The sequence below is a fragment of the Hypanus sabinus genome, chromosome 23 (genome assembly GCF_030144855.1).
Source record: "Hypanus sabinus isolate sHypSab1 chromosome 23, sHypSab1.hap1, whole genome shotgun sequence".
Taxonomy (NCBI): domain Eukaryota; kingdom Metazoa; phylum Chordata; class Chondrichthyes; order Myliobatiformes; family Dasyatidae; genus Hypanus; species Hypanus sabinus.
The window spans coordinates 50,074,521-50,089,241 of NC_082728.1; the positions used below are offsets into that span (position 1 = coordinate 50,074,521).

General features: G+C 40.6%; 1 protein-coding gene across 3 annotated transcripts in view; it reads left to right on the top strand.

The window, feature by feature from the left end:
* Window positions 1-14,721, top strand: part of LOC132380184 (GRIP and coiled-coil domain-containing protein 2-like) — a 422,104-nt gene that overhangs the window by 246,922 nt on the left and 160,461 nt on the right. For all 3 annotated transcript variants that reach the window (XM_059948866.1, XM_059948868.1, XM_059948867.1), the window contains exon 8: window positions 7,062-7,188. In XM_059948866.1, coding sequence (XP_059804849.1) covers window positions 7,062-7,188 — 127 coding nt within the window. The remainder of the gene's footprint in view (window positions 1-7,061; window positions 7,189-14,721) is intronic.

Genomic DNA, 14,721 nt, shown 5'->3' on the forward strand with positions numbered 1-14,721 from the left:
GAACATTGCTTAGTGGATCCAGAACTGGCTTGCCGACAGAAGGCAAAGAGTGGTTGTAGACAGGTCATATTCTGCATGGAGGTGTGTGACCAGTGGTGTGCCTCAGGGATCTGTTCTGGGACTCCTTCGCTTCATGATTTTTATAAATGACCTGGATGAGAAAGTAGAAGGATGAGTTAGTAAATACGCTGATGACGCAAAAGTTGGGGGTGTTGTGGATGGTGTGGAGGGCTGTCAGAGGTTTCAGCAGGACATCGATAGGATGCAAAACTGGGCTGAGAAGTGGCAGATGGAGTTCAACCCAGATATATGTGAGGCGGTTCATTTTGGTAGGTCAAATATGATGGCAAAATATAGTAGTAATGGTAGGACTCTCGGCAGTGTGGAGGATCAGGGGGATCTTGGGGTCCGAGTCCATTGGATGCTCAAAACTGCTGCACAGGTTGACTGTGTGGTTAGAAGACTTATGGTGTATTGGCCTTCCATCAGCCATGGGTTTGAGTTCAAGAACCAAGAGGTAATGTTACAGCTATATAGGATCCTGGTCAGACCCCACTTGGAGTACTGTGCTCAATTTGGTTACTTCATTACAGGAAATATGTGGAAACTATAGAAAGGGTGCAGAGGATATTTATAAAGATGTTGCCTGGATTGGGAAGCATGCCATGTGAGAAAAAGTTGAATGAACTTGGCCTTTTCCCCTTGGAGCAACGGTGGATGAGAGGTGACCTGATAGGGGTGTATAAAATGATGAGAGGCATGTGATCGTGTGCATGGTCAGAGGCTTTTTCCCAGAGCTGAAATGCCTAACACGAGAGGTGTTTTAAGGTGCTTGAAGTAGGTACAGAGGAGATGTCAGGGGTAAGTTTTTTATGTAGAGAGTGGTGAGCCCCTGGAATGGACTGCCGGCTACAGTGATGGAGGTAGATACAATAGGGTCTTTTAAGAAACTCTTAGATAGTTACATGGAGCTTAGAAAAATAGAGGGCTATGGGTAACCCTGGGAAATTTCTGAAGTAAGTGCATATTTGTCACAGCATTGTGGGCTGAAGGGCCTGTATTGTGCTGTAGGATTTCTGTTTCTGATGGCATGAACGTGGATTTCTGCAACTTCCAGTATTTTTCTCCTCTCCCTTCCCTTTTTCATTTCCTCACTTTAGTGTCTTGCATCTTCTCCTCACTTGCCTATAGCCTCTCCATGGTTCCCTTCCTCCTTCCCTTTCTCCCATGGTTAGCTCTTCTATCCTACCAGATTCCTTCTTCTCTCGCCCTTTGCCTTTTCCACATCTCCTCCCAGCTTCCTCCTCCCCCACCCACCTGGCTTCACCTATCACCTTATAGCTTGTCATATTCCCCCTCCCCCCACCTTCTTATTCTGGCTGCTTCTCCTTCCTTGCCAATCCTGATGAAGGGTCTCAGCCCAAAAAGTTGATTGTTTTTGGATGCTAGCTGACTTGCTGAGTTCCACTGGCATTCTGTGTGTTGTTCCCTTCCTCACATCCTTTCTGTTACTCCATGGTCCACTGTGCATATTGCACCTTTTTCGGCCCTTTGGTACTTCTACCAAAGTTTTTAGATCATTCCCAATCTCTACACTCCCTTACTTAAATATCACTCACCAGCTTTTGCTCCACCTCTCCCCCCCCCCCATTTCTCTCCAGCGATGTTGCCTTAACCCACTGAGTTCCTCCAGCTCCTGTATGTGCTGCTTCAGATTTCCATCATATGCAATCTCTTGTGCCTCTACTTCTACATCAAACTCTTTTTTCCCAAATTTTCTTATCCAATATCCCTTAATTTGTTAATTAGCAAAATATTTTTTCACCTCAGTATTGAATGTATCAGTCAGAAGAATTTATAGCATTCTGGGATAAGGAATTCTAACAAACTTTTGAGTTGGAGGTAATATTTTTATTTCAGCCCTAAGTAACTATCTAACCCTTAGTTTGAGACAATGATCACTACTTTCAGACTATCCAAACTAGGGACTCACAGCCCAAAGTGTTGAGTTGTCTATATAGATATTTCCTGTCCGGCTGAGTTCCTCCAGCATTTTGTGTTTGTAGTTCTGAAGTTCTACCAGGTGCATAATCTCTTGTGTGTCAGCAAGTTAGATGTTCTAATGATGTTCTTTGTCAAGCCTTCTCAGAAACTTGTTCATTTCAATAATATTATCCTTTACTGAAGACAATAGATGTGTTTTCTGTATATTTGCAGTAGCCTAGGCGTATTGAAACATCTAATTTCCTTCCTTCTGGAAGGATTTGTATGTTGTTGGGTGATTAGGCTAATTTCCTATTGAGATTTTATGGGTTAATTTGTACCCATTTTTGCATACCCCCTTACAAAATTTAATGTTTTATTCTTGTTGACTATTGTGTGGATCAACTGAATCCTTTACCTTCTCCCTTTTCTCCTTGGCACTGTGAAGATAACACAAGCTTGGGCATTGCAGATCATGGCTAAAAATATGTTAATTCCCACTTGCTGTATTTCAGTCATTAACCACTACTACACCCTGCATTCACCCCATTCTCCTCCCACACATACAAATAGGGACTCATGATGTGTTCCTGACAGAGAAACATGCAGCAGTGGGAAAGGCCAGGGTTTGTAGTAGGGTCAGAGCATCAGCTTTGCAAAGCACCTCTTTGTATAATGCTTTAATGAGCCCTTTTAGTGAAGAAACTTGCGTCACTCTTGCTGGAAATTCATCCTGAATGCTAGGCAATGTATCAGTAGAAAAGCATTAGTAACCATTAGATCATTCGATTAAGAACAGCTATGAACAACTGCAAAGTAAAAATAGTTAACTAGAGAAAGGCTGTAATTAAATAATGAAGAGCCTAAAGAAGAAATTGGTTAAGTTACAATTTGGATACATTTTCATCTCGAAAGAGTATGTAAAACCAAAGGCAGAAAGGGAGATTAAAGTGAAGCGGGAAGGAAGAGTATTCAAGAGGCAAGTGAAAATGAGGGAATAAAAACTAGATGCAAACATAAAAGGGCATCCAAAAATCCTATACAGTCATGGAAATAGTAAGCAAATGGCAAGAAGAAAGCTGCAAAAGAAAATTATCGTATGGATGCTAGAGTTGATCCTGATCAAAAAAGCTGTAGGATGCAGGATGCATGACTAGGTTTCTAAGTGGATATTTTATGAAGGAAGAAAATGTTGGACTAAACATTTGGAAGGATTTTTAAAAACCAGTTATGATTAAAGTGGATGAGTCACCCAGGCCAAGTGGGATGTATCTCAGTTCACCAAGGGAAGAAGAGGTAGAAATTCCAGAGGTATTAGCTGTACATTTCTAAACAGATGTAGCTAACTAAGGTGGTTGTGCCTGAGAGGCTATATTAAAAAAAATGCAAATGCTACACATTTGTTCAAATAAAGTGTTGATGATTAATTTAGCAATTACACACCGGGTAGTTCAACCTTTGCTGTCAGAAGACTTTCCAAACCTGTTATCAAAGTCAAAACTAATAGACTACATATGAAATTGCCTAACTTATCTGCTTCCGTCTGTATTCCCTTTGCATAGTCCCCACAACTTTCATGGTAAGCAGCATATTATTAGCAAATTTGGATATATTATACTTGTTTCAATAAATTATAGTTGGCAATTTCATTGAAGACTCAAAGACTATCTTTTGCAGCTGTTGACCAGGACTGAAGGTTCCTGTCATTTATTGTACACTTACCTACTGAATTTGACATCCTAATGCTGAACACATGGCCAGAGTAAACTGCGTCTTTATTTCTTTGCCCATATTTCCAAGTGGTTCATAACTTACTGCATCTTCTGACAACCTCGCTATCCACACCCACCAATTTTTGTGTGACCTATAATCAGACCACCCACACTTTCATCCAGATTATTAATATATATTATAAATAGTGGAGGTCCCAGCACTGATCCTTGTGGAACACCACAAGTCATAGACCTCCAGTCATAAAAGCACTCCTCTATCATTACCTTCTGTCTTCTGTAAACAAGCCAATTTTGGATCCAGTTCTCTAATTCACTGTGGATCCCATTTAACTTACTTTTCTGCAATGAGGGACCTACCAGATGTACTGAATTTCTTGTAGACAACTTTGTTATCACTGTTTATTTTCTTTTTTGTTATCTGATTTCACTGATACTTGTTTTAAAAGGCAATTGCACTGAAATTCAGAAGTTCATTGCAAATTTATAAATCCAGGCTGGTTCATGAGCCTGTAGAGTAATAGTACTAAACTTGGTGGTGGGGGACCTAAGCTTTCTCCTCCTCCTGCCCAATGCTAGTAGTGAGAAGAGAGCATGGCCTGGATGGTGGGGTTTTTTAATGATAGATGCTTTCTTGAGGCAAAAGTCAATATAAATGTACACAATGGGTGGAGGGCTTTATCTATGATTGACTGGGCTGTATTAACCACTTTCTGTAGCCTTTTCCATTCCTGAGCATTGGTGTTTCTATACCAAGCTGAAATGCAACCAGTCAGGATCTTCTCTACTGTGCATGTGTTGAAGTTAGTCAGAAGTTTTTGGTGACATGCTGACTTCTAATAAAGTAGAGGCGTTGTTGTGCCTTCTTTGGGATGACACTAATGTGCTGGTCCCTGGAAAGATCCTCTGATACGTTGATGTCAGAGAATTTAAAGCTACTAACCCTCTCCACTATTCCCCTAATGAGGACTGGCTCATGGACCTCCTACTACTTTCTCTGTAGTTGATTCAGCTCTTTGGTTTTGCTGATGTTGAGTGAGAGGTTGTTTTTGTGGCACTACTCAATCAGATTTTCAATCTTCCTCCTATATGCCAGTTCATCACCACCTGTGATTCTGCCATCAACAGTGCTGTTGTCAGCAAACAAATATGGTGTTGGAGCTGTATGTGGCCACACAATTATAAGTATGAAGTGAATCGAGCAAAGGACTAATCACATAGCCCTGTGAAGCACTTGTGCTGATTGTTAGTGTAGAGGAGACGTTGTTGCCAATCTGTACTAACTGGAGTCTGCTAGTGAAGAAATCAAGTGTCCAATTGCACAAGGAGGTACTAAGGCCCATGTCTTGGCCCAAAATGTCAATTGTTTACTCTTTTTTAATGATGCTGCCTTGCCTGCTGAGTTCCTCCGGCAGTTTGTGCTGCTTTGGATTTGCAGCATCTGCAGACTTTCTCGTATTTGTGATCCATAGTAAGTACAGCCTTTACTAAGTTAATGCATTTCAGGTTTTGGGAGCTTTAGTTTAAATTGACAGATTTGTAGAATTGCTGATGATAGATTTCGGATACTTTTTATTCTTAAGGTTTTTACTTTTTTTAACAGATGAGAACAGCAGTAGTAACAGCTTAAAACTTTGCAGAATTTTGGTTTCTTTGAGAGAATTGGGGAGTGGTTTCCATTTTATTTTAATAGCCTCATGCTTTAATGTGATTACATGTAAATGCTGAATTTTAGTCGTGGAAAGAACATGAAAATAGGACATATGCTATTTATTGGACGTGTCAAATAAAACTGATATTAGCTTGCCCTGAGGTCACAATTTTCCTAGGATTTAGGAGAAGCTGTCAGGGAAATTTAGTGCATGATTGATTAAATATGGAATTAAGCAAGATGCTTAATTTCTCAGTATACAAATTTCAAGTAGTCATCCATTTCTGTTCAATTACAGAAATGAAAGTAATTTTGTTAACGCAATAACACCCAATCACCACACACACTTTCCTACCCATTGTATGCTTTAAAATTTAACTGTCTACCATTCTCCTCTTCTTGCTTTTAACACTCCCAGAACTTGCCTCCTCCTCTCTTGCTCAGACACCCCCCCCCCCACCTCCCCAAAACCTCTTTCCTGTGCTTGCCATGTTTATCTACATATACCAATGCAACGTACACAAAATGCTGGAGAAACTCAGCAGGTCAGGCAGCATCTATGGAAAAGAGTGAACAGTTGACGTTTCAGGCCAAGACCCATCTTCAGGACTGAGAAGGAAGAGGGGAAGATGCCCTCCCTTTTAGGTGAGAGAAAGAGGCTAACTGGAAGGTGATAGGTGAAGCCAGGTGGGTGGGAAAAGTTAAGGACTGGAGAATAAAGAATCTGATAGTAGAGGAGAGTGGGTAATAAGATAAAGTGAAGGAGGAGGGGACCTGAGGGAAGTAATATGTAGGTGAGAAGTGAAAGGTCAGAGTGGGGAATAGATAAAATGGGGGGGGGAGAAATTTCTTTCACTGGAAAGAGAAATCAACATTCATGCCATCAGGTTGGACGGTACCCAGACAGAATATAAGGTGTGTTACTCCTCCACCCTGATATTGCACCTTGGCATAAGTGGAGGCCATGGATTTACATGTTGGAACAGGAATGGGAATCAATTAAAATGTTTGGCCACCAGGAAGACCCATTTGTGGCAGAGGCTCCCAATGATGTGGGCCCGCAATTTACAACAGGCCTCACCAATGTAGAACAGGCTGCATTGGGAACACCAAGCACAGCAGACAAGCCCAGCAGATTTTCAGGTGATGTGTTGCCTTATCTGGAAGTATTGTTTGGGGACCTGAATGGAGGTGAGGGAGGAGGTGAATAGGCAGGTGTAACACTTAGGCTGTTTGCAGGAATATGTGCCTGGTGGGAGATTAGTGGGAACAAATGCCTGTGTTCTTGGCCATTCTCGGTCTCTGGCAGTGATTAATGTTTGCTGTAGTTCTGAATAAGCATTGTTTGTCGATATAAATGTTTTGTAAAGGCTGCATATACCAATTTTATTGAATATACAATTTTGAATAGAATTTTATTTCGATGTTTAGTGAGCTCTTCCAGTTGATGTTCTCTGCTTCTTGATCACTATTTCGTGCTAGTTACAAACAGAATATTAAGAAATTTTTCAACAAGTCATATAGTATCTTTGAAGAGAGAACAAAAATGATCTGTCAGTTTTTAAAATTAGAATTAGGAAAATTTTCAAAATAGACATATTTTATGTTCGGTGGGTGAAATTGATGGTGTCATGGTCAGATTAAAGTGAGTGGTATTGGAGGCATTTTAAAATATTTATTTTAATCTGATTGTACAGGCGCTCCACTGTAATAGAAAAATTTGAAGCTCTGGAGCTGGATACTGATCGAATGGAGACTGATGCAACTACTCACAGTGAATCACGATCAGGAAGAAGTGAAACGAGACAGATCCAACGGAGAGATGTAAGTTGTACCACGAAGCCGTTTGCAAATATACAAGTAATCTCTGTATGCCTATTAAAGTAAACATAAGAAGATTTTTGCCAGCCATGTAAAATGACTATCAGATTGAAAATTCAATCTTTGTCAATTTCTTTTTCTTATTGACATTTAAAAAATAATTGAACAACCTGTTAATCTTGCCTGTCTCATACCTTCAGCAAAAATTCAAATTAATCCCTGAAGTGGTATTACTATGTTGCTGGGTTGAAGTAGGCTTGCACAAGTATGTATTGGAAGGGTAGGGGGAAAGAAAATTAAGTTTTCCAAATGAGGATGAGATGGATACCCACTTTTCTTTGCTCTTGCTTTTGCACTGTCTCACATACTCAGCCCTTTCTCTGTTCAGACCCCACTCTAACTCTACTTACTTCAGTCGTTTTCATTACCCTCTCCTCCACTTAGCAGCTTTCTCTCCCAAAAACAATACAATTTTACATTCAGACTCGGGAGATTATGCATATCCTGGAAACCTTGAGCAACACAGAATCTTGGATGGCATGGTAGAATAGCAATTAGTCCAATCACTTTACAGCGCCAACAATTATCGATCAAGATTTGATTCCTGCCACTGTTTGTAAGGAGTTTGTATGTTCTTTCCATGACCCTGTGGGTTTCCTCCATATGTTCTGGTTTCCTCCCACATTCCAAAAAGGTACAGGTTAGGGTTAGTAAGTTGTAAACATGCTTTGTTGGCCCTGGAAGCTTGGGGACATTTGTGGGCTGCCCCATCACAAGCTTTGGATGCAAAGTGATGCATTTCACTGTATATTTTGACATTTCTATGTACTGTTACGAACTCCGTAACTGGGTCACTTACCAGCAAAGATAGAGAGGTCCGTTGAAGTCTGATGGTACTATTTTTAACAGTATTTATTGGTAAAAATACACAAAAATAATATCAATGCAAACATACAGATACTACATGTCGTCCATACTAAATCTAAAAGTGCGGGTATAATAATAATCAATAAGAAATAAGCTCTATCGTTGTCTAGGGGATAATGTATTGTCCGATGGAAATATAAAAGTCACTCAGTTCATTCAGGCCGCAGTCTTTGGTTGGAGTCAAGAGAGAGATTTTAGAAACTTGCCAGCTTTTCCTTTTTATGATGTCGATCCTTCGAGAGTTCCGTTGGTATAGCCGGTCCTTTAGCTAAGCAGTTCTTCCGTGGTAAGCCCGCCAATTCCTAGGCAAAGGAAAAGGACGCACACGAGCCCCACCGGCTGTCGCTATTAAACGCTGTCACAGGATTTCTAGCGTTTCCCCTGGTGCGTCTAAAGGGGTTGTTCCCCAGACCCTCTTTTATCCTTACTCACGGGGTCTCAGATGTCAATCAGGTTGGGATGATCCAATCCCTCAACCAGTCCACTCTGGTCATTCCCTGAGGGCTTCAATGAATAGTACAGTACTCAATACACAATTCCGTCTCCAAGAGACAATAGCCATTATCAAGGGTTCCGCCTTGCTGAGGCCAGGACACGTTCCAAGCCTGTGTATTCTGGACGTCACTCTCTCATTTCCTGGGCCCCAGACCCGAATTAATAGTGATCTTGTGATTCTCGAAAAGGAGGGGGCTACTTTGTACCCTTCGGCCCCTCAGAGTTGTGGCACATTCGTAACAGTACATATAAACAATAAAACTAGTCTTTAATCTTCAAAATGGTGTGCGGACTCAGCATATCAGGCAGCATCTATGGAGAGAAATAAACAGTTAACATTTTGGTCCAAGAACCTTCATCAGGGCATATAAATATACTGCTACTGAAGCAAAGTTTATCCGCATAACTGAATTCTCACTCTGGTAAATTTCTTTTGCATCATTTCTAAGAATTTAATGTCAATTAATGGCTCAGTTATAATACTTGAGAAAAACCATTTAGTTGCTTATTTTTAAAAATGACAGTATTGCTGTTAATCAATTTAAGGTTCATTAAAATTGAGTCATTAGCTGTAGAATTCTAAGCTATATACAGCACAGGTTATCATTGTGTGGTGGGGGGTGAGGGGCGGAAATTATTATGCTGCATATAACTGCATGTAGAAACTTGGGTTTGCCACTCTATAAGGGATTGTATGTTTTTGCTGCTGGGAAAATACATATTTAATAATGTTTGTTTTAACTCTTATTTCCACTAAGCATCATTGGGACTGAGTCTTTTTGTAACTATCAGTAAACTTGGCAAGTGTGTGTAAAGGCATGTTTTCACTTGCCTGCCCACTGAGCCAAATAAATAAATGAGACTGAGAAGTAATAAGTTATTCTTCTTGAGGCAGAATAGACTTGACTGATTAAATAAGAAGGAACTGTTTCCAGTGGCAAGATATTTAGGGTGATAGAGGAAAAAAAAGTCAAAGTTTACAAGGATATGTAGGCCAATTGCAGCCTAGAGTTTATGATCTTAAAAGGATTTCAGAAGCATACTCATGGCTGACATTTAGTGGGACATTTAATAAGTACTGGAAAGGAAATATATGGGGGTGTTGGAAAAGAGCAACGGAATGAGAATATTTAGATTGTTCTATCAAAGATTTAGTATAATCATGATGAGCTGAATGGATGTGCTCCTGTACTGTATAATGAAAGATTTTATGATATTTCAGTTTTGTAGCCGAAGGTATTTGTGTTAATTGCATATATTTAAAAATGTATAAACTGTATGCTGCTTTTTAGGCAAAACTCAATTACTATGGACATAATTGCAATAGAATTATGAAAGATCTGCTTTACAATGATGTTTTGCAGTGAATAACTTTGGTCAAAAATTTGACCGTTAAACTGCTAGTATAGTCTGTTTTAACATAGTTTGTTTGATCACAAAGCATCACATTATAGGACATTGTTCTTGCCCTGAGGTTCAGTGCATCTGTATTTCATTACCAAGTTCTCTCTTTTTCCATGCTGTGGTATATACAAACTGAACTCATGGTTGAAGTAATGGTAAACACATAAGAGAGTAATTTATTGCTGTTTAAATCAAATAAAAGGCAGTGCAATTGAGTTCATTCAGAGTAACATTTAAAATAATTTTTCATTGTAGATGGAATCATTACATTAGAGGAGAAGGCCATTCAACCCAAACTTTTCCATGTCAATTCTCCACCAAAGGCATTATTCAGTTACAGCCACCTGCCCTTTCACCGTGGTCTTACAACATTTTGTGCTCTTTTGAAAGTCACAATGGAATCTTATCTCCATACACATTTGTAGCCAATAAATTCCAAATTCCAACCCCATGTTACATAGAAATTTGTTTTTATTGTTCCTCAATTCTTTCTTATTTATACATGTATCTTCTAGTATTCATGTTCTCCATCAAAGAGAGCAGCCGGTTACTATCTGTTCTGTGCAGACCTATCATTTTTAAAAATCTTAGCCTTAGACTTCAGAGGAGATTTACAAGGGTGTTGCCTGGATTGGAGAGCATGCCTTATGAGAATAGGTTGAGTGAACTTGGCATTTTCTCCTTGGAGCAATGGAAGATGATAGTGACCCGATGAGAGACATTCATCATGTGGACAGCCAGAGGCTTTTTCCCAGGGCTAAAATGGCTAACACGAGTGGGCATAGTTTTAAGCTGCTTGGAAGCAGGTACAAGGGGGGTGGATGTCAGAGGTTAAGATTTTCACACAGAGTAGTGGGTGCATAGAATGCACTGCCTGTGAAGGTAGTAGAGATGGTAACAATAAGGTCTTTTAAAAGAGATAGGTACATGGAACTTAGAAAACTAGAGGGCTATGCGGTAGGGAAATTCTAGGCAGTTTCTAGAGTAGGTTACATGGTCAGCACAACATTGTGGGTCGAAGGGCCTGTAATGTGCTGTAGATTTGTCTTTCCATAGAAAACTGTTCTAGCCTGTTTGATCTATTGTTGTAAATGTAGTCCCCCTCCTCCCAGAAATCATTCTCATAATTCTATTCTGAGCTCATTCTAATACCTTCACATCATTCCTATAATGTGGCAATCTGAATTGAACATTAGGTTTAGCATAACTTGCCTGTTTTTAGATGTCCCTCTATTGATTGTGAGTGCTTAATTATCTGCTTTCTAAACTTGCCCTGCCACTGAATGATTTATGCACACATAACTCGGGCTTCTTTGCTCTTGTAGCCCTTTTAGAGCAGTGTACTTCATTCTACGTTGCTTTTCGTTTTTCCTGCCAAAACACGCTGCATTTCATTTAACAGTATTAAACTTAATGACCATGCTTATGGGCTTATCACCAACCTATTTACATTCTCTTGCAATCTTGCAATTGGTATGTCAACAAATACACTCAAAAACGTCTATAGATGTACCATGAAGAGTATTCTGACAGGCTGCATCACTGTCTAGTATGGGGATGCTACTGCACAGGACCAGAAGAAGCTGCAGAGTGTTGTAAATTTAGTTGGCTCCATCTTGGGTACTAGCCTACGAAGTACCCAGGACATCTTCAAGGAGTGGTTTCTGGAAAAGTAGTGTCCATTATTAAGGACCTCCAGCAACCAGGACATGCCCTTTTTCTCACTGTTACCATCAGATAGGAGGTACAAAAGCCTTGAAGGCAAATATTCAGCGATTCAGGAACAGCTTCCTCCCCTCTCCCATTTGATTCCTAAATGGACATTGAACTGTTGAACACAACCTCACTTTTTTTATAATATATTCTGTGTTTTGCAAGATTTTTAATCTATTCAATATATGTATACTATAATTGATTACTAATTTATTTGTTATTTTTATTCTATATTATTGTACTGCTGGTGCTAAGTTAACAAATTTCACAATACATGCCAGTGATAATAACCCTGATTCTGATTCTATCAGCCTCCTCGAGAGTTCAGAAAAATACCATATTTTTACCCACAAATTTGAAAAGTTCTGATTTATAGTCCCAAGTCCAAGTCAGAAAGCAATAGCCTCAAAACTGATCTTGAAAATACAACCATTAATCTTCTATCAGTTTGAAAAGGTATCATTCAGCATAGTCTTGTACTGCCTTTCACTTAGCCACCTGTGCATCTAATTTACCGTTGTGTCTCTGCTCTCTCTCATTCTGTCCAAGAACTGAGCTCCCCAATCCTCACTTTATACCCTACCAGCCTCCACATTCAGCAATTCATCTTTCACATTTCTATCACCTTCAAGCTTTCAACAGCTTTTTGCTTTCCCCTCTCCTTTGGAATTCTGTTAAGGATGTTCCCTTTGCAACTCTTTTCTGTTTCCACCGCCTTTTCCCACATCCATAGGATTTGTAACACCATTTTGTTTACTTCCATCCCATCATCTTGGCAATTCAGACAGTCCATCCAGGTGAGCAATGATACATTTTGTGCTTTTTTTCTATCTAAGTGTACTGCATTTGATGCTGACTCTGGTCCCCCTCTGTATTGAAGACACTAGATACAGATTGGATGATTGTTTTATAAAACCCATACACTCGTTCCCCTGTGCTGATTTAGTGGTTCCTGTTGCCTGTCACTTTAGTTCTCCATTCATCTCTACTCCGACTTATTTGTCTGTACCCTTTGGCTTTGTAATAATGCTCAATGCAAACCTCAGGTATGGTGCCTTGCCCTCTGTGTGACATTGCAGCTTTTCAGATGCAATATTGAATTCAGTGGCCTTGGGTGACTTGCTGTCTCTGTTTGTATCAGAACCTGCCAGCTCTGCTGTAGATATGGACATAGCCTGTATTTAGCATTCCTCAACAGCTCTGTATTTCACAGGTATTACATTCCTTTGTTTGTATTTTGTTAACTGCCTACATCTCGCAGCTTTTAAGGTTCTTTGATTTAGTTCACTCTAACTGCTCTTGTTTAACCTATTAACCACATGATTTAAATTACAGCTTCCTTGGCCTCATTCTAACAAGATATTCCACCGTCCATTTCATCCTTCCCCATGCTCTCTGCAGCTTAAAACTAACTGTTTTCTCTCTCTCCTAAGTCGTCAAGTCAACTTTTATTGTCATTTCGACCATAACTGCTGGTACGGTGCATAGTAAAAACGAGACAACATTTTTCAGGACCATGGTGTTACATGATACAGTACAAAAAAACTAGACTGAACTGTGTAATAAAAAAACACAACACAGAGAAAGCTACACTAGACTACAGACCTACACTGGACTGCAAGTGCACAAAAACAGTGCAGGCATTACAATAAATAATAAACAGGACAGTAGGGCAAGGTGTCAGTCCAGGCTTCGGGTATTGAGGAGTCTGATAGCTTGGGGGGAAGAAACTGTTACATAGTCTGGTCGTGAGAACCCAAATGCTTCAGAGCCTTTTCCCAGATGGCAGGAGGGAGAAGAGATTGTATGAGAGGTGCATGGGCTCCTTCATAATGCTGTTTGCTTTTGGGATGCAGCGTGTAGTGTAAATGTCCATGATGGCGGGAAGAGAGACCCCGATGATCTTCTCAGCTGACCTCGCTATCCGCTGCAGGGTCTTGCGATCCGAGATGGTGCAATTTCCGAACCAGGCAGTGATACAGCTGCTCAGGATGCTCTCAATACAACCCCTGTAGAATGTGATCAGGATGGGGGGTGGGAGATGGACTTCCCTCAGCCTTCGCAAAAAGTAGAGACGCTGCTGGGCTTTTCTTTGCTATGGAGCTGGTGTTGAGGGACCAGGTGAGATCCTTCGTCAGGTGAACACCAAGAAATTTGGTGCTTTTTACGATCTCTACCGACAAGCCGTCGATGTTCAGTGGGGAGTGGTCGCTCCGTGCCCTCCTGAAGTCAACAACCATCTCTTTTGTTTTGTTCGCATTAAGAGACAGGTTGCTGGCTCTGCATCAGTCCGTTAGCCGCTGATCCTCCTCTCTGTAAGCTGACTCGTCGTTCTTGCTGATGAGACCCACCACGGTCGTGTCATCAGCGAACTTGATGATGTGGTTCGAGCTGTGTGTTGCAGCACAGTTGTGGGTCAGCAGAGTGAACGGCAGTGGACTGAGCACGCAACCCTGGGGAGCCCCCATGCTCAGTATGATGGTGTTGGAGATGCTGCTTCTGATCCGGACTGACTGAGGTCTGCCAGTCAGGAAGTCTAAGATCCAGTTGCAGAGGGAGGTGTTCAGGCCCAATAGCCTCAGCTTTCCAATCAGTTTCTGCGGGATAATTGTGTTGAATGCTGAACTAAAGTCTATGAACAGCATCTGAACGGATGTGTCTTTTCTCTCCCAGTTTTGATAAAGGGCAATTTCACTTTCTATAGACATTACCTGACCTACTGATGTTTAACATCATTTTTGGTTTGTGTTTGAGTTTCAGCATCTGCAGTTTGTAGACTTTCATGCATCATAAGCAGTTTTTTGTAAGCTTCATCTCCCCCATTCTTTCATCAGAATTTGTTTGTTTTTTTCCGTAGAACCATAGAACATTACAGCACAGAAACAGGCCTTTTGGCCCTTCTTGGCTGTGCCACACCATTTTTCTGCCTAGTCCCACTGACCTGCACCTGGGCCATATCCCTCCAAACCCCTCTCCTCCATATACCTGTCCAAGTTT